Here is a 26,205-nt window from a genome sequence, read left to right on the forward strand (position 1 = left end):
TTCAGTACATTAAATCAGTAACATAAGCATTCCTGTGAGACAAATGTGGCTTGTTGCACAGCAACTGCAGAACTCAATTAGGAATCGAGGCAAAAATACATTTTGGAAGTGGAGCTGCAAATTGGGAATTGCTGGCATATGTTTCATAATTGTATTACATAGCGTATAGCCCTGGTATATTCCAGAAACGAAGCTATTTTTCAGTCATTTTTGTGTTCTCATATAGTTTAATAGGATGATTTACTTTAACTGAATGTAATGCATCGCTGTACAGGGTGTTGAATGGGCAGAGCAGCAGTGCGATGTACTGGAGGCCTAATGAGCTTTTTCAAAGTGTTAGGATGCAAAGTCACTAGTTTGAAATCTGTTCCTGGGAAGTGTTTAATGGGAAAAGCCGCATTTGAACACCATTACACCATTGAGCAACAAGTTGCAGAGCAAGAATGGAAAAAAAACCTTATAGCAGATCAGTCACCTGCTGATGTTGTACCCCCAGAGAGTAAAACGGAAAGGGATAAAAGCTGTGCATTAGGTACCTTTTAATTTGTTCATTCCTTTCAGATCTCGAAAGGAATATATATTTGAGATTTTTCTTGCTTCCTGAGTGATGTATTTTGCAGCCTGTTGAACTGTGAACCATTGGGAAATTTTGGACTTGTTCTGAAAGAAATTAATTTTCAGGAACTGCTATCCCTCACCAGCTTTTATGAAGTAAACACATTCATTGAAATGGCAATCAGTAACTATGCACCCCTTTTCCCATTCCCAAACTGATTCATGTTCCTTCATTGCTTATTTAACTGTGGGGGAAAAAATTATCATTTTGATAAATAATAAGTACTTGGTATTGAAGATTTGTCTTTAAGGATGTTGTCAGTCAATTGCTTGTTTGGTTTTTGAGTGAAAGATCGCCATGCAATGTGGAGTTGCTTCCAGTATTCGCTGGAAAAATCTCACATGCTATAGAGATGAGTTCCTCTGCACAAATCTAAGGAAAAATTTTGCTACACATCAACTGCCTAGTATAAACTTATTACATGAGCATTTCTTTTGTTTGGACAAAGAATATATTCTTACAATAAGTAGTTTCATGCTTTTAAAAAAGCACCAGATGAGCAATGAAAATGTACCTGAATCTGATCTCAAAACGCTGAGCTCGAAATTGAAATACGCACGAGTTACAGCACAAGCAGGACATTTAGTTCAACCAGTCTGTGCTGGTATTTACCCTTCACACAAGCAAATAATTCCAGTCACAATTACCCACCTTGTTCCCATGTTCTTTCATCCACCTATCTAATCAAATTTTGAATGTTGACATAATGTCTGCAGTTGTTAATGCTGGAAGTGAATTCCACAATGAGGGAAACAGTGTGAAACAGTTCCTCCTGTCTATATTCTAAATTTTTTACATTTAATCTTGTATCAAGCTTAGGGCTCATAGGATTGGTGGTCATATATTAGCATGGATTGAGGATTGACTAACTGACAAGAAACAGAAGAAATAGATGGGTCATTTTTGGGTTGGCAGGGTGCAACTAATAGTGTGTCACAAAGATAAGTGCTTGGCCTTTAATTATTTGCAATCTATTAATTTAAATAAGGGGACTCAGCGTAATATATCAAAGTTTGCTGTCGATACAAAGCTCGGTGGGAAAATAAGCTGTGTAAAGGGTGGTGTTAGGAGATTACTTCTGTTTCTTTCTAAAAATATGTTGTGGACATTGATTCGTCTGGAATCTTGAAGGTGAACTTTGTGGGTTTTTTTTAAAAAAAGGAAAGTCACCAGAAGGTTTGACCTGAGAGTAAACAGTTACTGGAAGGTACTTGTTTTCAAAGAACCCAGCAAGAGTTGTTTTGGCTTGAGAGATGTTTGCAGAAGAGTGACAAGCCAAGATTTATAAATGTCACAGGACTTGCTTCTGGAAAGTTTTAGTTACAATTTGAACTGTTAAAAAGGCCAGTGGGTGTTTGGCCTGAAACAGAAGAAGTTTGCTTCCTGACTTGCCAGGCGAAGACAGCTCCCCACTTCCTCTTGAAAAGAAATCCTGCATCAGGAGATTCCTATTTCCTCCTGTATTTGAAGAAAGCCTGCACGATTAAAGAACTTGCCTCTCAAATGTGTGCAGCTGAAACCCTTGTTGCTGCTTCCCTGCTGTAAGACTTATTTGGAGCCTTCTGTAGCTGCAACCTGACTGAAAGCTTCTGTAGCTGCATCTCTTGGAAGCCTACCTAAACCGATCATCAGCATCGCCTGGAAAGAACTGTTGTAAGAAGATCCCATTGACAGCCGCCTATTCACCTTTGGGGCACGTCACCAAAACAAAGGGCTTCCTTCCATACCTTTTCAACATAAGTGTTTTTTATTCCTCCTCCTTCTTTGTAACAGTTGTAAACTATTCCTTTTTTTCCCAGTTGACCAGTTGTGTGTGGGGGGGTGGGGGCTAGGATAAATAAGGGTCTTTAATATTTCAATTTGTGTGTACGTTTTATTTTATTATTGGATAAGACTTGATTTATAACAAACGGATAAGTTTGTGCTTATTGAAGAAAGCTGGTTGGTGTACTTTATTCTGGGGAAAAGTAGAATATCTGATTGACTGTTTTGCTAAGTGGGAAATTTTAAATATATGTTTGTGACCTGTGGAGAAGTGGGACTGAATTAACAGTGCACACTTCCCGCCTCAGTCGTAACAGCAGAAAAAGGCTGAAAAGGCATATAGACCAGTTAAGTGATTGGGCAAGACGGTGACAGATGGGGTATAATGTGGAGAAGTGTGAACTTATCCACTTTGGTAGGAAGAATGGAAAACCAGAATAGTTTTTAAAAGGTGAAAGACTTTTAAATGTTGATATTCAGAGGGGTTTGGGTATCCTTGTGCATGAATCCCAAAGTTGAAGGTGCAAGTACAGCAAGCAATTAGGAAGGCAAATGGTACATTAGCCTTTATTGCAAAGGGATTGGAGTATAAGAGTAAGGAAGTCTTGCTGCAATAATACAGGGCTTTGGTGAGACCACACCTAAAGTATTTTGTACAGTTTTTGACTCCTTACCTAAGAGAGGATATACTTGATTTGGGGTATATCGAAGGTTTGCTAGATTGATTCCTGGGATGATAGGGCTGACCTATGAGGAGAGATTGAGTACAATGGGCCTTTATTTTCTGGAGTTTAGAAGAATAACAGGTGATCTCATTCAAACATCTAAATTTCAAAAAGAACTTGACAGGGTAGATACTGCATGGCTGTTTTCCCTGGCTAGTGAGTGTGTCACACTCAGAAGTGCAGCAATGAAAATGCAGAATGAAACTTGAGTTAAAAATTAGAACAATTTTTAAGAGTGGTACATTTACTGTCAACAGAATGGAGGACAAGTCACATGTCCCATACCATCTCCTGCACTAAAAGGCAAATCCATGTCTACTAGAACACAAACCAATTAACCCCATCTATATGGAAACAGAGTCTTAGAATCATACAGCACAGAAACAGGCCCTTCGGCCCATCGTGTCTGAGCCAGCCATCAAGCACCTACCTATTCTAATCCCATTTTCCAGCACTTGCCCCATAGCCTTGTATTCTATGGCATTTCAAGTGCTCATCTAAGTACTTCTTAAATGTTGAGGGTTCCTGCCTCTACCACCTCTTCAGGCAGTGCGTTCCGGATTCCAACCATCCTTTGGGTGAAAAGATTTTTCCTCAAATCCCCTCAAACCTCCTGCCCCTTACCTTAAATCTATGCCCCCGGTTATTGACCCCTCCGCTAAGAGAAAATGTTCCTTCCTATTTAATCTATCAATGCCCCTCATAATTTTATATACCTCAATCATGCTATGGCTAAAACATAGACACTCTCCGACTCTAGGTCTCTAGCTACCCTTCACCCCAATAGTGTGAACAGATAGAAGCAAAATACTGTGGATGCTGGAAATCTGAAATAAACAAAGTGCTGGAAATACTCATCAGATCTGGCCACATCTGTGGAGAGAGAAACAGAGTCAAGGTTTCAGGTCGGTGACTTATCAGCGCTGAACTGTGAACAGGCCTCTATCAAAATGAGGCCATCAAAAGCTATTGTACAGCCCATCAGAACTGAAACCTAAAGTCACATGAACTGAATTGATACTTGGAGTTCACCTTTAAAGGTAATCGTTTGGAAGAACAAAGGGTGTCTTTCCAGTTCAGCAATCAAAATCATCAAAATCAGTCTGGTCTGTCCAACCACACGGTCAACATCAAAAGCCATCTTGAATTCCAGCACAGGGGGGCGAGAGAGACCAGTTCCAGCTAAAACATTTGAGCCCTGCTGAGATGAGTTGAAAGCCAACAGCAGCAGAGAAAAGAGAGTGCCTTTGAAATAACTCCTCCACCTGTGGAAACTGAACTAAGAATATCAGCACCGTCTTCAAACTAAAGTGAACCGCCAGATATTTTCAACCCAGCAAATACGAGACAACCAGCCTGCAACCTTAAAACTCTCTGTCATGCAGGCCCCCACCTGCCAAGAATGAGGCATATTAATGTCGCCACATGGACATTAATTTCAAATTGTTGCTGGGAAAAAGAGATGGCCTATTGCAAGGACTGCCAGACTGGCTGGAAAGACATTTTTGCATATTGACAGATGGCCCCTTTGTCCTTTCAAGTACCATTCCCTGCTCCAATTTAAACCACAATGGACCTTTGATCACCAGGTATTGTGTGTAGAGGAGACATTCCAAGGTCTGCTAGGTCAAGAAAATCCACAAGAGTCGGGACTGATTTGGCCAGCTGGTCACATGACTAACTGGTTGTTGCAGGTTTTTTTGAACTCGGAAAGCTGTTTGCTGCTGGGCTGAGAAGACCTTTCCTGCCTGCTCTCATCTTTCTCACAACTGAAAACCACTGAAGACACATGAACCCCAAGAGAGGAAAGTCTCCTTACAGTGAACAAGGTTTAAGAAGAATACTGGGCCCCAACAAAAAGCAAGATCAACCAACGAAAAGATTCTACAGTGAGCTCGAAGAACCGTAACAAACTCTTCAGATTGCCTCAAACCTTTCCTCTTTATTTTTCTTCTCTTTTCTGTCTCTATTTGCATGTGCATATCCCGTATGCATGCTAGCGTCTGGTGCGGTGTGTATCCGTAGGTGTTAACCGAATTAGTTTTTAGTTTAAGTTTAATAAATTTCACCTTTTTTAAAGCTAAGAAAGCCTGTTTGTGCTCATTTCTTTGCCTTATAATTTGAAAGCGGTGAACAAGGATTCACCAAGGAGGAGCTCAAAACACTGCTTAAAATCAAACCCAGTTACAGTAAGCCTAGGTGAAGGCTGAGGGGGACCCCTAGAGACCTTTCTTGTCTTCTGAGAGGATCCTCCAGTTTTTCAAGAAAACAGACTTTACACCTTGATCTCTTAACCTTTTCCCTTCTATCTATCTTGAGTGCACGTGAGTGTGAATGTGTGGGTGGTGTTACGAACATTTTGGGTATTTTGTTCAATAAATATTTAATCTTCTGTTTTAAATCTGCGAGAAGCTCAGTCGATTTGGCAAACAAAACACTCATTCAGAAACATTATTTTAAAAAAAACACGGTCTGTGGTCAGTTGGGAGATGAACAGTGGAAACCAGCCACGCCATCACCCACCTGGCCATAACAAGAGTCTGGAGCTAGGAGTCATAGTCTCAGGATAAAGGGTTGACAATTTAGGACTGAGACGAGGAGAACTTTCTTCCCTCCAGAGAGTTGTGAATCTATGGAATTCTCTACCCCCGGGGGCTGTGGATGCTTAGTCAATGAGCATATTCAAGACTGAAATTGATACATTTTTGGACCCTAAGACTTGGGATGTGATTGAAAAGTACAGCTGATATAAAAGATCAGCCATGATCTTATCAAATGGAGGAGCAGGATCAAGGGGCCCTATGGCCAACCTACTGTTGCTCCTATTTAAGTTCCCATGTTCTATCTATAACCCCTAGTTCTTGACCCCTCAAGGTTAGACCAAGTATATTTCATTCCTCACTCAGTGGCTACAATGCACTGGTTGATAATGCACACCAGCAAGCCTAATTCTTAATAAAAGCAAAATACTGCAAATGTTGGAAATCTGAAATAAAAACAGAAAGTGCTGGAAATACTCAGCAGGACTGTCAAGAAACGTTAGCTGTTCCTTTCTCCACAGATGCTGCCAGACCTGCTGAGTATTTCCAGCACTCTATTTAAGGCAACCCCTATGTTCACTGACTATTCAGTGGTGAAAATTTGAAACTGGCTATTCCACTGCTTTCCTGACCGGCCTCTTGCCTTCCACTCGGAGTTAACTTATCCAAAATTCTGCTGCCGCCATCCTACCCCACATCCTGTCCCAAACCAAGTCCTGGTTGTTCCATCACCCTTGGTGACCAATCCCAATGCTTCAAGTTCAAAATTCTCATTCTCCCATTTAAATTCCTCATGGCTGTCCAACTCCCTATGTTTGTAACATACAGCCGCCCCTACCCATATTACTGTTCCTGCAACTCTAGCCTCTTGCGCATCTACCCCGTCATTTAGATACCGTTCGTGACTTTAAGCCAATCTGTATCCCTTGCTCTGGGATTCTCTCCCTAAACTCTTGCCTCTTCATTCCCACCTGCTCCTTTAACCCTCCTTCAAACCCACATTTTTGACCAAACTTTTGGTTAATCTGATATTTCCTCTTTTAGCTTAGTGTCTGTTTTTTTAAAAAATACACATTTTGGGACGTTTTTTCTATCTTTTAATGGTGATTTATACAACTGCACATTGTTGTCGTTGATTCTTTTAGCTACGAAACTGTTTCATGACTGTCCTTTATACAGTTTGGTGATCCTCTTTGATTTCTTGTGTGTCCCATTTGCAAAAATTTGCTTCAGAAAAAAGTACATTGTATTGAAAATATTTTCTTCTGTTTTTCATGTAAACTTGTCTTTCTATTTAAAATTAGTTTCATTTGAATGTGGTTGCACTTCAGTTGTGTTCCTGCCCTTAGAATGATAGGATACTATGCAGGTAATTTTGCACAGAGGAGTTAGACTTAATAGGGAGTTTAGCAAAAAGATTGATGAATAAAATATAAGACATCAGTGTGTTTGGATAATGGGGCTTTGGAAACATACCCAACCTGAGTTCAAGCAGTAAATGAGCTGGAAATTGCATTTATTGTGTCAGCCAGCAAGTGGCACTGTAGCCCTGTAGATCGAGTATTAGTTGGGCAATTCCTTAAGCTTATTTTTAATGCTTTAGCTGTATATTTAACAGGAAGGCAGTGTAGAGATGACATGTGCAGTGCACAGTTTAAGCTTCATGTAGAATTAATAAATTGTTCAGAGATTATGTTTAAAATAAATGACTCATCATCAGTACCTTTAATCCCAACAGGTGACAGAAGATGAAGTTATGGATGTATTAGAAACTATACTGCAATCAAACATGTCAACATCTGTGACAAGGGGATATGCTCTCACTGCAATTATGAAGCTAAGCACAAGATTTACCATAAATGTAAAGTGAGTAAATGTTACTCTTAAAGGAAAATGGATTTGGGAGGCAACTATGTAGTCTTGTGTTGGAAAACTAATATTGAAAGAGCTTTCAAGTTGTGGTCCAAATTCCTTTTATAGATTTGCAGGTTTAACAAAAGTAAAACTGAATTTTTCACACATGGATCTAATGGAACAGAAATTATAATATATTGGTTCTTCCTTTCAGTCGAATTAAGAAGATCATGTCTGTGTATGGAAGTAGCATAGATGTGGAACTTCAACAAAGGGCTGTTGAATATAATGCACTTTTCAAAAAATTTGATCATATGAGGTATGTGCAAACTACGCAAGTTAGCAGTTGGACAAGGTAGAATGTTGAATTAAAATAGTTTGAATTTATCGTGCTACTATTTTAAATTAATTTTTTGGATGAATATGAATTCTTGCATTCTAAAACTACAGAATTGATACCAGCAGTGCCAAATGTCAGTAGTTGTGTGTTCATGTCCTGATCTGCAATTTGTTCAGGTTGTCAAACTTTATTTTGTATGTAAGTATTGTGTAATGGAGATATCATGGTTGTTGCGTCAGTTCCGATATCTTCCATGCATGTAGATCTTTGGCTTTTCTTGTATCTGCACATAATTGTGAATTGCTTTTGAATCAATTATTAAATGATACAGATTTGATACCTATAACTTAAATCAGTCCATGTAATCAGTTCAGTTTCAACCAATTTGCGAAGGGGAACTACAGAGAACTTCCTTTTGATAGCAAAATTACAAAAGTGGCTTAGTTCAGGATCTGTTATAACAGATTATCAGGGAAATACAATAAAATGAATCAACTATCATGATTCACTCCACCAAATATGAGAATTAATTCTTTGCAGCTTTCACTGGCTCTTTCTTTCTTTCTTTCTTTTGGGCCTCCTTATCTCGAGAGACAATGGATACGCGCCTGGAGGTGGTCAGTGGTTTGTGAAGCAGCGCCTGGAGTGGCTATAAAGGCCAATTCTGGAGTGACAGGCTCTTCCACAGGTGCTGCAGAGAAATTTGTTTGTTGGGGCTGTTGCACAGTTGGCTCTCCCCTTGCGCCTCTGTCTTTTTTCCTGCCAACTACTAAGTCTCTTCGACTCGCCACAATTTAGCCCTGTCTTTATGGCTGCCCGCCAGCTCTGGCGAATGCTGGCAACTGACTCCCACGACTTGTGATCAATGTCACACGATTTCATGTCACGTTTGCAGACGTCTTTATAACGGAGACATGGACGGCCGGTGGGTCTGATACCAGTGGCGAGCTCGCTGTACAATGTGTCTTTGGGGATCCTGCCATCTTCCATGCGGCTCACATGGCCAAGCCATCTCAAGCGCCGCTGACTCAGTAGTGTGTATAAGCTGGGGGTGTTGGCCGCTTCAAGGACTTCTGTGTTGGAGATATAGTCCTGCCACCTGATGCCAAGTATTCTCCGAAGGCAGCGAAGATGGAATGAATTGAGACGTCGCTCTTGGCTGGCATACGTTGTCCAGGCCTCGCTGCCGTAGAGCAAGGTACTGAGGACACAGGCCTGATACACTCGGACTTTTGTGTTCCGTGTCAGTGCGCCATTTTCCCACACTCTCTTGGCCAGTCTGGACATAGCAGTGGAAGCCTTACCCATGCGCTTGTTGATTTCTGCATCTAGAGACAGGTTACTGGTGATAGTTGAGCCTAGGTAGGTGAACTCTTGAACCACTTCCAGAGCGTGGTCGCCAATATTGATGGATGGAGCATTTCTGACATCCTGCCCCATGATGTTCGTTTTCTTGAGGCTGATGGTTAGGCCAAATTCATTGCAGGCAGACGCAAACCTGTCGATGAGACTCTGCAGGCATTCTTCAGTGTGAGATGTTAAAGCAGCATCGTCAGCAAAGAGGAGTTCCCTGATGAGGACTTTCCGTACTTTGGACTTCGCTCTTAGACGGGCAAGGTTGAACAACCTGCCCCCTGGTCTTGTGTGGAGGAAAATTCCTTCTTCAGAGGATTTGAACGCATGTGAAAGCAGCAGGGAGAAGAAAATCCCAAAAAGTGTGGGTGCGAGAACACAGCCCTGTTTCACACCACTCAGGATAGGAAAGGGCTCTGATGAGCCACCATGTTGAATTGTGCCTTTCATATTGTCATGGAATGAGGTGATGATACTTAGTAGCTTTGGTGGACATCCGATCTTTTCTAGTAGTCTGAAGAGACCACGTCTGCTGACGAGGTCAAAGGCTTTGGTGAGATCAATGAAAGCAATGTAGAGGGGCATCTGTTGTTCACGGCATTTCTCCTGTATCTGACGAAGGGAGAACAGCATGTCAATAGTCGATCTCTCTGCACGAAAGCCACACTGTGCCTCAGGGTAGACGCGCTCGGCCAGCTTCTGGAGCCTGTTCAGAGCGACTCGAGCAAAGACTTTCCCCACTATGCTGAGCAGGGAGATTCCACGGTAGTTGTTGCAGTCACCGCGGTCACCTTTGTTTTTATAGAGGGTGATGATGTTGGCATCGCGCATGTCCTGGGGTACTGCTCACTCGTCCCAGCACAGGCATAGCAGTTCATGTAGTGCTGAGAGTTTCACTGGCTCTATACATAACATATGTCTAATAGGAGAACTAGAAGGGTGCGCAAAAGTTTTTATAAACCAACTATGCTTTCCTGTCCATGTTTGTTAATCACAGATTTAGTCTGTCCATGAATGGGACCTGAGCTGAGATGGAAATGGATGAATCAAAGCCTAAACTGAACTGTAGAGAACCCATCCTCCCTAAGTAATTATTTGTCATTGGTCAAAATAAAATTTTTGAACAGCTTGTTCTCTCTTAATAGGCACAATATTGTGTGACTTTGTGCTGATATGAGGCTTTAGCTTTGAAGAGTTTGTTGCTTCAAGACAAATTAGATAGATGGAAGAATCATGCCTTTGCATTTCCAGTGGATTTCTATGCTGCTCTAGCTTTTTATTTAGTCATAGAATGATTCAAACAGAATGAGGCCAGTGAGTCCATCGTGTCTGTGCTGACTCTTTGGTAGAGCTATTCAGTTAACTCCACTCTCTCCATTTTCCCTAATATTGCCAAATTCTTCCCAGAATTTACAATACTTCAAATGGAATATGACCAATAAATTATGAAGTAATAGTATAACTCTGTAAAGTACTCTCAAGTTCTAGATATCTTTTCTAATAATCCATGAACTATAATTGTATTGCCAAGACATTGAAAGTGATGAATGTACTGTTGCTTCCATGTTCCTTTGTAAATCCCCTTTGCCAATGTTATCCCTTTGTTTATAATGCAAATTTTTGACCATTGTGCAAAGGTTTACATTTATATTTTGCTAAACTGTTACCATCTGTGTCCTGTTGTGTAATTAATCCAAGTCCTTCTGCAATTATTTTGTTGCATCTATTCTCAGCTGTTTGTATTGTCAGCAAATTTGAGATGCTTAATTCAAAGTTACTTTATTCAGAAGTTGTGCTTTTTCACTTTTCAAGCACTAAATTCTGCTTTGCTGTTATTGACCATAATTCAGTTTTTTAAATAAGTGTCAAGTTAATCCGTACAAGCTGTAAGTATTTTATTTTATGCATTAATGTTTCATTACATAGAATATACAGCACAGAAGCAGACCATTCAACCAAAATAGTTTGTGTTGGTGTTTACATGCCACACAAGCCTCCCCCCATTCTACCTACCTCACATCAGCCTTTCAGCATATCTTCCTCTTTTTTTTTTCCCCTCATATACTACTCTAGTTACCTTTTGACAGCATCTAAGTTATTTGCCAAAGCGAGTTCCACATTCTGACCACTTTGAGTCAAGACATTTCTCCTTATTTCATTACTGGATTTATTAGTAATTATTATGTATTTATGCCCCCTAGATTTGGATTTTTCCACAAGTGGAAACATTTTCTTCACATCTACCCTGTCCATACACCTAGAAATAAATCCCAGTGCTTTGATGGCATTTTTATGTGCTTTGTTAACCTTTGAATACTCGGGCATGCTGAACTGTTGTAAACATGGCAAGCATGTATGTTTGGAAGACGTTTCTATGCTGTGTTAACTGATTGCAAAGAATGAATATGGAAACTCAAATGCTGGCAAAAATGCAAAATGACTGAATTATCTAAAAGCAGGAAAAGTCTTTTTCTAGTTACAGATAAAGTATTGTGATTTGTGGAGAACATTTCTGATGAGCATCATGGAGTTTAAAAAGTTAGATAAACTGTTTTCAAGTGATATTTAATTGCATTAGGATAAACCTCTCCTCTAGAAAAAATAGAACTTCTGGTAGGTGGTCAAGGGATTGTGTGACTGAAGCATTGAATGTTAAAATTTGTATACAATAGGTCTGCACTGCTGGAGCGAATGCCTATAATGGAGAAAATAAGTAATGGACCTACAGAAACTGCACAGACTAATGGAGAGGTAGAGCCCACAATAATGGAACCAAAATTGGCACCTAGTGCTCCTCAGTCTACCAATCAGGTAAAGTGAAATATTAAGTTATGCATTTCCCCAATTCTACCAAGAGTGCATTGAATAACAAAAGAATTTTTGAGCCATATTAATTAATTTAAGACAGCTACTGAGGAAATTCTAGTCCATCCTTATATCCCTGAATATCTGTACTTTGTCAGGCTCTAAAATAGGTGTACCTGTCAGGACTTTATTTTTAATTCATTCATGGGAAGAGAGTGTCGTTGGCAGGGCTAGCCTTTATTCCCATTCATAATTGCGCTTGCGAAGGTGGTAGTAAGCCGCTGCCTTGTGGTGTAGGTAGGGAGTTCCAGGATTTTGGCCATGACTATGAAGGAATGGCAATGTACTTTCAAGCTGAGATGGTGAGCGAGTTGGAGGGAAACTCGCAGGGGTGGTGTTCCCATGCATCTGCTGTCCTTGCCCTTCTAGGTGGTACAAATTGTGGGTTTGGAAGGTGCTGTCAAATGAGTCTTGGTAAGTTGCCGCAGTGCATTTGTCGACAATAGTTAGTGCTTCCATTGATTTGCTGGCTGTGGAGGGAGTGAATGCTTAAGGCGGTGGAAAGGTTGCCAATGCTGCTTTGTGCTGGATGGTCTTGAGCTTCTGGAGTTATTGGAGCTGCACTCATCCAGGTAAGTGGAGAGTATTCCGTCACACTCCTGACTTCCTGACCACATCTGGAGTACTGTGTACAGTACTCGTCTCCTTATTTAAGGAAGGATGTAAATGCGTTGGAGGCAGTACAGAGAAAGTTTATTAGCCTAATACCTGGAATGGGCAGGCACTCTTCTAAGGAAAGATTGGACAGGCTAGGCTTGTATCCGCTGGAATTTAGAAGAATAAGAGGTGATTTGATTGAAACATAAGATCCTGAGTGGTCTTGACAGGGTGGATGTGGAAAGGATGTTTCCCCTTGAGAGAATCTAGAACTAGGGGTCACCCTTTAAAAATAAGGGGTCGCCCATTTATGGCAGAAGAGGAGAAATTCTTTCTCTCAGAGGGTTGTGTGGGTCTTTGGAATTCTCTTCCTGAAAAGGCGGTGGAAGCAGAGTCTTTGAATATTTTTAAGGCAGAGGTAGATAGGTTCTTGCTAAGCAAGGCGGTGGAAATGTGGAGTAATCAATTCAGCCATGAGCTTGTTGAATGGCGGAGCAGGCTTGAAGGGCCAAGTGGCCTACTCCTGCTCCTAATTCATATGTTTGTGTGACCTGTGCCTTGTAGATGGTGGAAAGGCTTTGGGGAGTCAGGAGACATGTTGCTCACTGCAAAATTCCCAGTCTCTGACTTACTCTTGTAGCCACAGTATTTGTGGCTGGTCCAGTTAAGTTTCTGGTCAATGGTGACTCCCAGAAAGTTCATAAAATGGTTACAGCACAGGAGGAGGCCCTTTGGCCAGTCGAGTCTGTGCCGGCTCTCTGCAAGAGCAATTCAACTGGTCCCACTCCCCTGTCCTTTCCCTGTAACCCTGCAATTTTTTTATCTTCAGATAATTATCCAATTCTTTTTTGAAAGCCATAGTTAATCTCTACCACCCTATCAGGCAGTGCATTCCAGTTGTTGGTGGGGGTTTCAGCAGTGGAATGTCTTGAAATGTTAAGTGGGGTGTAACTTTGGAATGAACAGCGTGTTCTCCTTTTACCTATTGGTACTTAATCGAAAACTTCTTGTCTTTAATGTGAGGAGCTGAATTAAATGCTGGAGTGGTCTTTCATGGAGCCTCCTTTTAAGATATTTGTATTTAAATAGTGCCTTCCGTATCAATGTTTAAATGCTGAAATGCAGTGACTTATGTGGACAAATGTCATTGTATTACATTTTGCTGATGGATTTCTTGAGTCAAATGATGCATTTCTTTTATACTGCCAGGAGTGTTATACCATGTCATGTCATATATATTATGCTGCTTGAGAGGAACTGTATTTAAGGCCATTTGTTCTTTTAAGGCCACAAAGTTCAGTAGCTGTAAGTAAACACTACATGAGATTACTGTCCATTTGCTGTTCAGAAGGTGAGGAATAATTCGCATCTCCAGTCCAGGAAAAAAGTCAGAAACGACTGCCTTTTTTTCTTATGCTTTTGACACTTTTTAAAAGTAGCATATGGAAAGTTTTGGATGCTGTCAAAACCATTTGATATGGGTGGATTAATCCTGTGGTAATACTAAACTTCGATTATGTTTGTGTCTTGAGTCAACTATGCCTGGAAGGGAAAAGTTGCTCAAGGGAATCAAATTTTGCTACGTCTTATTCAATTGCACCATCGGGTAAAATAAATTCATTTCAGCAGTTTTTATCTGAAAGGGTTAAAGACCAAAATATGCAAGTCTGGATTCAGTATTTTATGTGCTGTGGCTCCAGCATAGTTAGACATAAAGACCTGTCTGCATTTAACTGGTGGCCACACTCTCGTGAGAGAATTGTGTTTTTATTTGCATTTCAGGGATTGGATCAGCATCTGACTTGATTAACAAATTTCTTTTGTGAACATAACCATCTGTCAAATTTCTTGGACACATTGCTGCTGTTTGCGATTCATAGCAAACTTGTAAAGACGAGTATTTGCTGTTTCAAATTAAAGAGCCTTAGAAATTTTGTGTTAGTGTTGGTTTTCAACTTTAACTGTAAAACCAATATTGCACAGCTGAGCTAAATTGAGAGAAGGAAAAGAAAAATTTAACAGTTCCAGGTTGAGAGTCTACTCTCACAAGCCATTGAATAGAAAATTTAATCTACAAGTGGATTGGGCTTAAATAACATGAGTAAGTGTAGATCGTAATCAAAAATGTACTAAGTTTCAAAAGGTTTCCTCTTGTTCAGACCAGAATTGTGGTCGAAACTTTATTGATTCCTTTTACCAATTATATTCCAATTTGATAATTACTCCCTCAAAAGCTCAGCTGGATTATGGCAACATACTGTCCAAGAAAGTTCCAGGTTCACTCTTTAGTTCATGCTAATTCTGGCGATTTCAATCAGCACGCAGTTAGGGACAACCCGAAGTGGAAGTGTGCTTTTGAGGATGGCATCACATTTCCAACTGTCAAGTGACTTAACACTCCATTTGGAGGCTAATGTGTGGGAAAATGGCTATTTTGGCAAAGTACAAGAGTTTCTATGGGCACAGAACTTTATCCCGCCTTTCAGCATCGAAGGAGGAGAGAAATGACAGCAAGGAAATTATGTAGAAGCTGCTTGAATGCTTCCTGTCTTTTTGTGATGCCGTTGTCAATTTAATTCAAAACGCATTGGCTACCATTTTAAAATCCTTTTAATGCAGATTAATGGAATCTATAGGTGGGCACAGCTCCACAGATGGTAGTTTCTCTTGCCATGGTGCTTTCTTTAACATTTTGGTCAACTAAATTTTAGAAGATTTAAAAAAATTTTTATCCTGTCTTTGCAACTGACTAATGGTGCTGACACACTCTGGTTATATCTTAATGTTGAGAAATTTATTTGTACAATTAAAGAATTAACATTTTAAATTAGCACAGATTTATTAAATATTTTTGACAGTTGAGGTGGATCTGAGGACTGGGTGATGTGGGAAATTAGTGCCTATATACTAATATGAAAATAGTGACATTAATTAATTTGGAAACAGATTCTAATTAAAATGATCCATTATTTTTGCTAATGTCTGAACATAAAACTTTGGTTGGTTTGTGAGGATGTATAATAAAATATAGCTTTTTTTTCTTTTCTAGGCAAATGATTTGTTGGACCTGCTTGGAGGAAGTGATGTGACATCTGTGATTCAGACTGTTCCACCCAGTAAACCAAACACAGCTGGTGGAGAGCTTCTGGATCTGTTAGGAGGGTTGGATCTATCAGGTTAGCTTGATTGTAAACTTTTTGACACTTGGTGTATGAAGGAAAACCTTTCACTGTAATGACACCTGGAGACTGGTTTAAAAGGTTTTTGCAAAGTGTAAGCATTTAAATCATCTAGTAACAAGTAAAGTATGGAATTATGCTTCTAAACTAGATAATCAAGAGGGAGGGAATTGGACGAGATGCAAAACCATAGATGAGCAGAACTTGGTGGTTTGTCAGGCGAAAGGAGACAAGATGGCAGAAAATAAAATTAGGCATAGTAAATGAACATAAGAAGGCTAAAAGATCCAAGTCAAAAATAAATTGACTCACTTGCCTGAATGCTAGAAGCAATAGAAATAAAGTGCTAACTTTCGAACTATATGTAGCAGAAGGAAAACATGATACCATGGGCATAATGAAACATGATTGGCCGAAGAAAATGGGAATTCGTTTAACATATGTATAGGTTGTTCAGGAAACGGATGATGGAAGTGAAAGTTGGATAGCTTTATGTTCCAGATCATTCAAAAATCAAAATGATTTGGAAGGCAAAAATCAAAGCCTGGCTACAACTAAAAAGCGAGTTTTGTGATTGGGGTCTGCTGCAGACCAGCAGGAGGACGTCAGCATCTTGGAAAATGAGACAAGGATATGTACAGAAAATGTCATAATGTAACAAGTGACTTCAACCAACTCAATGAAAACTGGGAATGCCGTAATGGAGGTGTGACAGTCAAATTTGAGCTAGTAAATGTCATTGTGGAGTTAAGTACAAATGAAAAAAGTTACTGGTTCATGCATCCATTAAAAACATATGGTCTACCCCTCTACATGCATCCAACCTTCTCTTGCATGGTTCCAGAGTTTTTAAACCATACCTGGGCAACATGCTGGATGTTAATGACTCGTTGCATGAATGAAATGCTGCCTAGCATCAACCCTTAACTTTGCTTTTGCCAGTTTATACCTTTTGTTGCCTTATACTGCAGATATGTTTTAATATGTTAGTGGTCCAGATTTGCTTTTCCTAGTCATTTCACCTTGTATACCTCCAAAGGTTCCCCTATTCGTTTCATTTCAAACTGAAGGCAAGTTATTTTCAGTCTGTCAGAGACCCTAGTAGATGGGACTTTTTATCCAGATTTGATTCTTGCAAGAGGCATCAACCATAATGTGAAAATATGGGCCCATAATTTGCTGCATCTGCCTTTAATTAGATTTTCCCTTTCCCATTTAATCTCTGATGTTTTGTGCTACAATTTTCTGGAGTCTTGAACTGATGTTGCAGCAAGGGGAACTGAGTAAACAGAGCAAGCAACTGTGTTTTTTATTCATTCATGGGATGTGGGCGTTGCTGACAAAGTGGTGAAAGCTAGTGGTAGGCCAGAGGATTGGGAATTTTTTAGAAATCAGCAGTGAATGACTAAAAAACTAATAGAGAAAATTGATTGAGAGTAAATTGGCAAGAAATATAAAAACAAACAGCAAGAGCTTTTACGGGTATATAAAAAGGAAGAGAGTAGCTAAAGTAAGTGTGGAACCCTTAGAGGATGAGACTGGGGAATTAATAACAGGGAAATGGCAGATAACTTAAACGAATATTTTGCATCGGACTTCATGGTGGAGGACACTATAAACATCCCAACAATAATAGATGAACAAGGTGTAAATGGGAGGGAGGAACTTAAAACAATCTCTATTACGAGGGAAAAGGTGCTGGACAAACTGATGGGACTAAAGACAGACAAGTCACCAGGACCTGATGTCCTGCATCCAAGGGTTTTAAAAGAAATGGCTGCAGAGATAGTAGAGGCATTGGTCATGATGTACCAAAACTCACTGGATTCCAGTAGGGTACCAGCGGATTGGAAAACCGCTAATGTGACGCCCCTATTCAAGAAAGGGGAGGAGACCAAAAACAGGAAACTATAGACCAAAGCTTAACATCTGTCATTGGGAAAATGCTAGAGTCCATTATTAAGGAAGAAATAGCAGGACATTTAGAAAAACATAATGCAATCAAACAGAGCCAACATGGTTTTATGAAAGGGAAATCATGTTTGACAAATTTGTTAGGGTTCTTTGAGGATATAACAGGCTGAGTGGATAAAGGGGAACTGGTAAATGTAGTGTATTTGAATTTTCAGAAGGCGTTCGAAAAGGTGCCACATATAAGGTTATTGCACCAAATAGGAGCTCAGGGTATTGAGGGTAATGTGTTGGCATGGATTGAGGATTGGCTAACTCACAGAAGACAGTCAGGATTAATGGGTCTTTTTCAGGTTGGAAAGCTGTAACTTTTGGGGTGCCACAAGGATTGGTCCTAGGGCCTCAACTGTTTACTATCTATATTAATGTCTTGGAGGAAGGAAGAGAGTGTAGGGTATCCAAATTTGCTGATACAAAAATAGGTGGGAAGGCATGTTGTGATGAGGACACAAAGAATGTGCAAAGGGATATAGATAGGTTAAGTGAGTGGGAAAAAACTTGGCAGATGGAGTTCAAGGGGAAAGTGTGAGATAATCCACTTTGGTAGGAAGAATAAAAAGGCAGATTATTATTTAGATGGAGAAAGACTACAAAATACTACAGTACAGAGGGATCTGGGTGTTCTTGTATATGAAACACAAAAAGTTAGCATGTAGGTGCAGCAAGTAATTAGGAAGGCAAATGGAATTTTGGCCTATATTTCGAGGGGGCTGGAGTTTAAAAATAGGGAAGTCTTGTTACAACTGTACAGGGTCTTGGTGAGGCCACACCTGGAGTACTGCATATAGTTTTGGTCCCCGTATTTAAGGAAGGATATACTAGCATTGGAGGCAGTTCAGAAAAGGTTCACTGGGATGAAGAACAGCTTAACAGGTTAAACAGGTTGGAGTTTAGAAGAATGAGAGGTGATCTTATTGGAACATATAAGATTCTAAGGGGGCTTGACAGGGTAGATGTTGAGAATGTTTCCACTGGTGGGAGAATCTCGAACAAGGGAACATAGTTACAGAATAAGGGGGCACGCATTTAAAACTGAGGTGCAAATGAATTTCTTCTGAGAGGGTGGTGAATCTCTGGAATTCTCTACCTTAGTTGTGGAGGCTAGGTCACTAAATGTATTTAAGGAGGAGGTAGATAGATTTTTGAAATCTCAGGGAGTCTAGGGTTATGCGGAGCAGGCCCGAAAGAGGAGTTGAGGCCTGGGACAGATCAGCCATGATCTTAATGAATGGTGGGGCAGGCTTGAGGGATTGAATGGCCTCCCCCTGCTCCTACTACTTGTGTTCTTGTGTTGTAGTGCATCTTATAGATGGTACATACTGCTGCCATTGTGCATCGGTGGAGGAGGGAGTGAATGTTTGTGGATGGGGTGACAATCAAGCAGGCTGCTTTGTCCTGGATGGTGTCGAGCTTCTTGAGTGTTGGAGCTGCACCCATCCAGGCAAGTGGAGAGTATTCCATCACACTCCTGACTTGTGCCTTGTCACATTGAAGGGTTATAAAATAAACAGCATAAGGAGCTTGCAGGATATGTAAATCAGAGTGGGTGATTTCAATCCCAAATCACTACAGAAGGAGAAATAGGGAAAGATTGGTTTGAGAGAGAGGAGGGGAAAGTACTTTTTTTTTTACAAATTAAGTTTTTAATATATCCAGCAACACTTAACACTTGAAAGAATGAAAGTCCACACATGTAATTAATTTTAATTGCCAGGAAGGTTCATTGGCAATATCACATTGTTAAAAGAATCTGTCAGCTAATCCAGGGTTAATTAATGCGTGGACCTCAAATGGCTCCAAAACAGGCTCCTTGCATCACTTCAGACCTGCTTTAACTTTGTGATGAGTTTAATATGTATCTACTGTGCAGGTACAGCAACTTCACGCTGTTCAATGTGGTGAGCCAGACAGCGAGATGCTATTTTCGTGACTCTATAGCTTGAGGTTACAGATAAGGTTACAGGATTAAGGAAAATCCCAAGGCTTTTTATACGTATATAAAGAGCAAGAAAGTAACTAGGGAAAGGGTTGGCCCACTCAAGGACAGAGAAGGGAATCTACGTGTGGAGCCAGAGGAAATGGGCGAGGTACTAAATGAGTACTTTGCATCAGTATTTACCAAAGAGAAGGACTTGATGGATGATGAGCCTAGGGAAGGGAGTGTAGATCGTCTCCGTCATCTCATTATCAAAAAGGAGGAGGGGTTGGGTGTCTTGCAAAGCATTAAGGTAGATATGTCCCCAGGGTTCGATGGGATCTACCCCAGAATACTGAGGGAGGCAAGGGAAGAAATTGCTGGGGCCTTGACAGAAATCTTTGCATCCTCATTGGCTACAGGTGAGGTCCCAGAGGACTGGAGAATAGCCAATGTTCCTTTGTTTAAGAAGGGCAGCAAGGATAATCCAGGAAATTATAGGCCGGTGAGCCTTACATCAGTGGTAGGGAAATTATTAGAGAGGATTCTTCGGGACAGGATTTACTCCCATTTGGAAACAAACAAACTTATTAACGAGAGGCAGCATGGTTTTGTGAAGGGGAGGTCATGTCTCACTAATTTGATTGAGTTTTTTGAGGAAGTGACAAAGATGATTGAAGGAAGGGCAGTGGATGTTATCTATATGGACTTCAGTAAAGCCTTTGACAAGATCCCTCATGGCAGACTGATACAAAAGGTGAAGTCACACGGGATCACAGGTGAGCTGGCAAGATGGATACAGAATTAGCTCAGTCATAGAAGACAGAGGGTAGCAGTGGAAGGGTGCTTTTCTGAATGGAGGGATGTGACTAGTGGTGTTCCGCTGGGACCTTTGCTGTTTGTAGTATATATAAATGATTTTGAGGAAAATGTAGCTGGTCTGATTAGTAAGTTTGCTGACGACAGAAAGGTTGATGGAGTTGTGGATAGTGTTGAGGATTGTCAGAGGATACAGCAGGATATTGATCGGTTGGAGATTTGGGCGGAGAAATGGCAGATGGACTTTAATCCGGACAAATGTGAGGCAATGCATTTTGGAAGGTCTAATGCAGGTGGGAAGTATACAGTAAATGGTAGAACCCTTCGGAGTATTGATCGACAGAGAGATCTGGGCGTACAGGTCCACAGGTCACAAAGTAGCAACGCAGGTGAATAAGGTCGTCAAGAAGGCATACAGCATGCTTGCCTTCATTGGTCGGGGCATAGAGTATAAAAATTGGCAAGTCATGCTGCAGCTGTACAGAACTTTAGTTCGGCCACACTTAGAATATTGCGTGCAATTCTGGTCGCCACACTACCAGAAGGACGTGGAGGCTTTGGAGAGGGTACAGAAGAGGTTTACCAGGATGTTGCCTGGTCTGGAGGGCATTAGCTCTGAGGAGAGGTTGGAAAAACTTGGATTGTTTTCACTGGAACGACGGAGGTGGAGGGGTGACATGATAGAGGTTTACAAAGTTATGAGCGGCATGGACAGAGTGGATAGTCAGAAGCTTTTTCCCAGGGTGGAAGAGTCAGTTACTAGGGGACATAGGTTTAAGGTGAGAGGGGCAAAGTTTAGAGGGGATGTGTGAGGCAAGTTCTTTACACAGAGGGTGGTGAGTGCCTGGAACTTTCTTCCGGGGAAGGTGGTGGAAGCAGGTACGATAGCGACGTTTAAGAGGCATCTTGACAAACACATGAATAGGATGGGAATAGAGGGGTACGGTCCCCAGAAGTGCAGAAGGTTTTAGTTTAGGCAGGCATCAAGATCAGCGCAGGCTTGGAGGGCCATATGGCCTGTTCCTGTGCTGTACTGTTCTTTGTTCTAAGGGCGAACAATCAACTGAAACCCTATGGTTAGAATTTTAATGGGGCTTAAAATTGCAAAGGAAGTTGTCTGCAGGCCAGCTGATAGAAACAATGAAGTGGCAGAATGTATTAATTCAGAGATTTGATGGTCTTGTAACAAAAGCAAAATTGTTTTACTGGGAGAATTAATTTATCATATAGTTTGGGAAGAGCAAGGTAGTGAATTGAATGCATTCAAGATTGTGTTGTGGAGCAATATCTTCTCGAACTCACAAGAGGGCAAACCATAATGAGCCATACTTGGATAAATGCTTCCCTTACTGTTAGATTATTTACATACAGTAATCATAGTATTAGAATTAGAACATTACAGTGCAGTACAGGCCCTTCGGCCCTCGATGTTGCGCCAACCTGTGAAACCATCTGACCTACACTATTCCATTTTCATCCATATGTCTATCATTTCATTTTTAAGTTTCTGCTTTTCAAACTTAACAGTTACCATGATTCTAGATTTTGGTAAGGCTAACCATGGCATGCACCTGATAAAACTATAGATGGACAGTGGGAGTTGTTCAGAAAATAATTTAGCTTAATACAGGGCCAGTAAATATTTCTAAGGGGAAAGAACTCTGCTTACCAAATAAAATAGCCATGGTGGACAAAAATTGAGATAACAAAACTGAAGGAAAGAGCGTATAAAAATGCAACGAATAGTTGCAGGGGACTGGGGGAGAGATAATAGCTAAGGAAAACTAAGATACTAAGAACTGTAAAAAGGAATATGAGAAAACATTTGTGAGATATCAAGAGTAACGCAGGTTTTTACACTTGTATGGAAAAAAAATCATTGTCAAGGGTAATGTAGGTTCTTTTAAAGTTTCTGCGATAAAGGTAATATTGCAAATGAAAATAAGGAGATGGCAGACTTGATCAATAATTATTTTGTTATCAGTCTTCACAGAGCAAGAGGATAATATTTCAGGGAAATTTAATGAATCAAGGACTGGAACTTAGTGTAAGCAAGAAACAGTATTAAGAAGAACAGTAGCACGAAAGACAGACAGATCCTCAAAAGAGGATCAGTGGCGGCGCAGTGGTTAGCACCGCAGCCTCACAGCTCCAGGGACCCGGGTTCGATTCCGGGTACTGCCTGTGTGGAGTTTGCAAGTTCTCCCTGTGTCTGCGTGGGTTTTCTCCGGGTGCTCCGGTTTCCTCCCACAAGCCAAAAGACTTGCAGGTTGATGGGTAAATTGGCCATTATAAATTGTCACTAGTATAGGTAGGTGGTAGGGAAATATAGAGACAGGTGGGGATGTTTGGTAGGAATATGGGATTAGTGTAGGATTAGTATAAATGGGTGGTTGATGTTCGGCACAGACTCGGTGGGCCGAAGGGCCTGTTTCAGTGCTGTATCTCTAATCTAATCTAAGAATGAGAAATCCTCAGGCCCTGACAGTTCCTTTTAAAACCCTGGGGTGAAAACCAGGTTAGAAGATTCCAGCTGCTTGAACCATCGTCATCCAAAGCGTGCTCGATTCAGCAAATGTCCCTTACTTAGATTGGAAGTAACTATTTTAGAAAAATGAGAGACAGAGAAACCAGAAAATTACATACCTGCTTTTCTAACATCTGTTGTGGGGAAGTAATTGAAATCTGTAATTAAGGACCAAGAGACAGTGGCGTAGTGGTAATGTCACTGATCTAGGAATCCACAGCTCCGGGTAATCCCCTGGGGGCGCAGGTTCAAATACTGCCACAGCAGCTGGTGAAATTTAAATTCAATTAATCAATAAATTCAGTTAACCTACCTGGTTCACTAAAGTCCTTTCGGGAAGGAAATCTGCCATCCTTACTTGATCTGGCCTACATGTGACTCCAGTTGCTCTGAAATGGCAAGCCAGACAAGTCAAGGGCAATTAGGATGGCCTTGCCAGCGATGCCCACATCCCATGAAAGAATAAAGAAAACTTGAATAAAGCTGAGTTGATTAGAGAGCCAACATGGATTTGGAAAGTTGGGTCATGTAATTGTGAAGGTAATTGAATTTTTGAGTAAGTAACTAAAGTAGTAGATATCTATTGTTATGATCCCCATGAGATCAACAAACCAAAAGAATCGAATTTACCGACCGACCCAATGGAAAAACCAAACTGACCAGATTTGACTTTAATAAATTTACTCCAATAATCAGACCAAAATCAATCTAACTTAAACATGAAATAACAGACAAATCACAGTCAATACATATAGTTTACGCATTAATTATCAGGTGCAACAAAGATGTATCTCATTGATTTAGTGGGTAGTCCTCTCACCAAAGATGGTACTGAACAGCCACAAAGTTCTTCAAACCGTTGAACTTCAGGTAGCTTTTCAGTTCCTGTCCTCCAAGATGTAGGCACTGATGTAATGCCCTCTCGTCGATGGTGAGCATTGCAGTCTTTCAACGTTTTGGTCTTGTCACCTCTCAAATGTCCTCGGCCCTGCTCAGGACAGTCTTGATGGCGTGGTTCCACCAATATTTCTTTAAATCACTGAAAGCAGCTGATGCAACTCATTTGCTGATAGCCGGCTCCTAGAATCAGTTATCTCTCTCTGCAGCGTCTCTGCTACAAAGCCTGAGCCTCCTTGAACTCTGCAATTTTCAAATCTTGGATAACTGTAGTCATATCCCTTTGGTCAAATGACTGTGTATTATCTGGTTCCAACCAGTTTCAATTTCCCCAGAAACCTGAAGTTTTCAGATTCACTTCAAGTTGGGGTCTGTCTAATAATAAAAAAAAAAGTAAGCTTTGAAACCAGGATCAGTGCACCTAAAGAACATTTGACAAACAACTCACATGCACTACCTCACTGGTCCTACAAAACCACAGACTCCATCATACTGTGGATGTAATTTTATAAGGGACTTCCAGAAGTCATTCGTTAAGGTTCCACATAAGAGACTGTCAGCTAAAAGTAAAGCTCATGGAATTGAAGGCAAATTATTGACCTAGTTTGGAGATTAGACAGACAGTAGGGATAATGTACTCAAATTGAAAGGAAGTGACTAGTGGTATCTCTCAATTAGGCACTATTTATTAATGACCTGCTAACACAATAGGTTGCAATATATCCAAGTTTGCTAATGACACAAAAATGTGTGGTATAATAAGTAGTATAGACGGGAGCATAAAATTACAAAGGGACATTGATGGATGAGGTGAGTGGGTAAAGCTGGCTGCTGGATTTGACCACATGTAAATGTGAGGTGATCCATTTTCAACCAAAGAAAAGATGAATCTGAATACTACATCAGTAGTGAATAGCTCGAAATGGTGGCGATCCAAAAAGATTTGGGGGTACATGTACAGAGATCACTAAAATATAGTAGTCAGGTACAAAACATAATCAAAAAGGCTAATGAAATGTCAGCCTTTATAACTAGAGGGCTAGAATATAAAGGGAAGGAAGTTTTGCTGCAGCTAATCAAAACCTTGGTTAAATTACATTTGGAGTACTGTGTATAGTTCTGGGCACTGCACTGTAGAAAGGATATATTGGTCTTGGAAAGAGTGCAGTGCAGATTCACCAGAATGTTACCATTACATATTCTAGGGAATACAAGCCTAGTTTAATAGGTTGAGGTGATTTGATTGAGTATTTTAGGATTGTGAAAGGAATAAATGAGGTAGATGGAGAGAAACCTTTTCTAATGGTAGGAGATTCTAGGACATGGGGACCTAACTTTAAAATCTGGTCATCCAGGAGAGAAGTTGGGAAACACCTATCCAGGGAAAAGGTGGTAGAAGTGTGGAACACTCCCACTAAAAACTTAATTAATTTTAAATCTGAGATTTTTTTGCTAGAAAAGGGTATAAAGGGATATGGAGCCAAGGCAAGTGGATGGAATTAGAATACAGTCAAGATCTCGTTGAATGCCAGAACAGTCTCAAGGGGCTAAATGGTGTTGCAATCCCTTTTGGAACCGTTAACTGGGAATCCCACTTTCTCTTTTTAAAACTTATTACTGAGAATTATGCCACAAGATTTCCCGTTTTATTCAAAAAGTTACTGTACTTAAAACAAAACGTTACCACCTTCATACGACAGTTTGGAAACACATTTTATGTTTAATGAAGGCGACTACTTTAAACTCAACAGAACACTCCTGTTTGACTATGACTTCCACCCCAAGTGTTCCCCTATATGTTATAAGATCTTGGTGGTTTGTTCACTTCCCCTGGGACCAACCCAAAGTATACCACAGCTCTTAAGAATTCACTTTGATTTCTTAGTTTCTCAGCTATCTTCCGAGGTATGAGATCACCTCCCAAATCTGGACTTCCCAGCTTGAGCACGGACCTACCTCAAAACAAACACCCCTGGTTCCTGTGGCCTCTTTGCTTCGGAGTCCAGTTGACTTCCAAAAGCCAGCTGCCTTTCTCTGTGAGCAATAGTTTGTCTGAAGCCACTGCTTTTCCATAAGTCCACAACTTGTCTCTCAACAAGTACACAAATCAAACCACCAACAGGCACCCACTGCATCATTCTGATCCATAGTGATACAATTGGATGTCCCAGATAGCAACTTAAACTGATAACTTCCAACTCCAAATCTCTTTGTTCTGGGAAATCATGAGTAATTTAAACCCC

General features: G+C 40.6%; 1 protein-coding gene across 2 annotated transcripts in view; it reads left to right on the top strand.

The window, feature by feature from the left end:
• The window catches only part of ap1g1 (adaptor related protein complex 1 subunit gamma 1), a 153,116-nt gene that overhangs the window by 94,384 nt on the left and 32,527 nt on the right, over positions 1–26,205 (top strand). For both annotated transcript variants that reach the window (XM_068049304.1, XM_068049303.1), the window contains exons 16-19: positions 7,384–7,511; positions 7,714–7,818; positions 11,865–12,003; positions 15,704–15,830. In XM_068049304.1, coding sequence (XP_067905405.1) covers positions 7,384–7,511; positions 7,714–7,818; positions 11,865–12,003; positions 15,704–15,830 — 499 coding nt within the window. The remainder of the gene's footprint in view (positions 1–7,383; positions 7,512–7,713; positions 7,819–11,864; positions 12,004–15,703; positions 15,831–26,205) is intronic.

This window comes from Heterodontus francisci, chromosome 17, assembly GCF_036365525.1.
Source record: "Heterodontus francisci isolate sHetFra1 chromosome 17, sHetFra1.hap1, whole genome shotgun sequence".
Lineage (NCBI taxonomy): Eukaryota > Metazoa > Chordata > Chondrichthyes > Heterodontiformes > Heterodontidae > Heterodontus > Heterodontus francisci.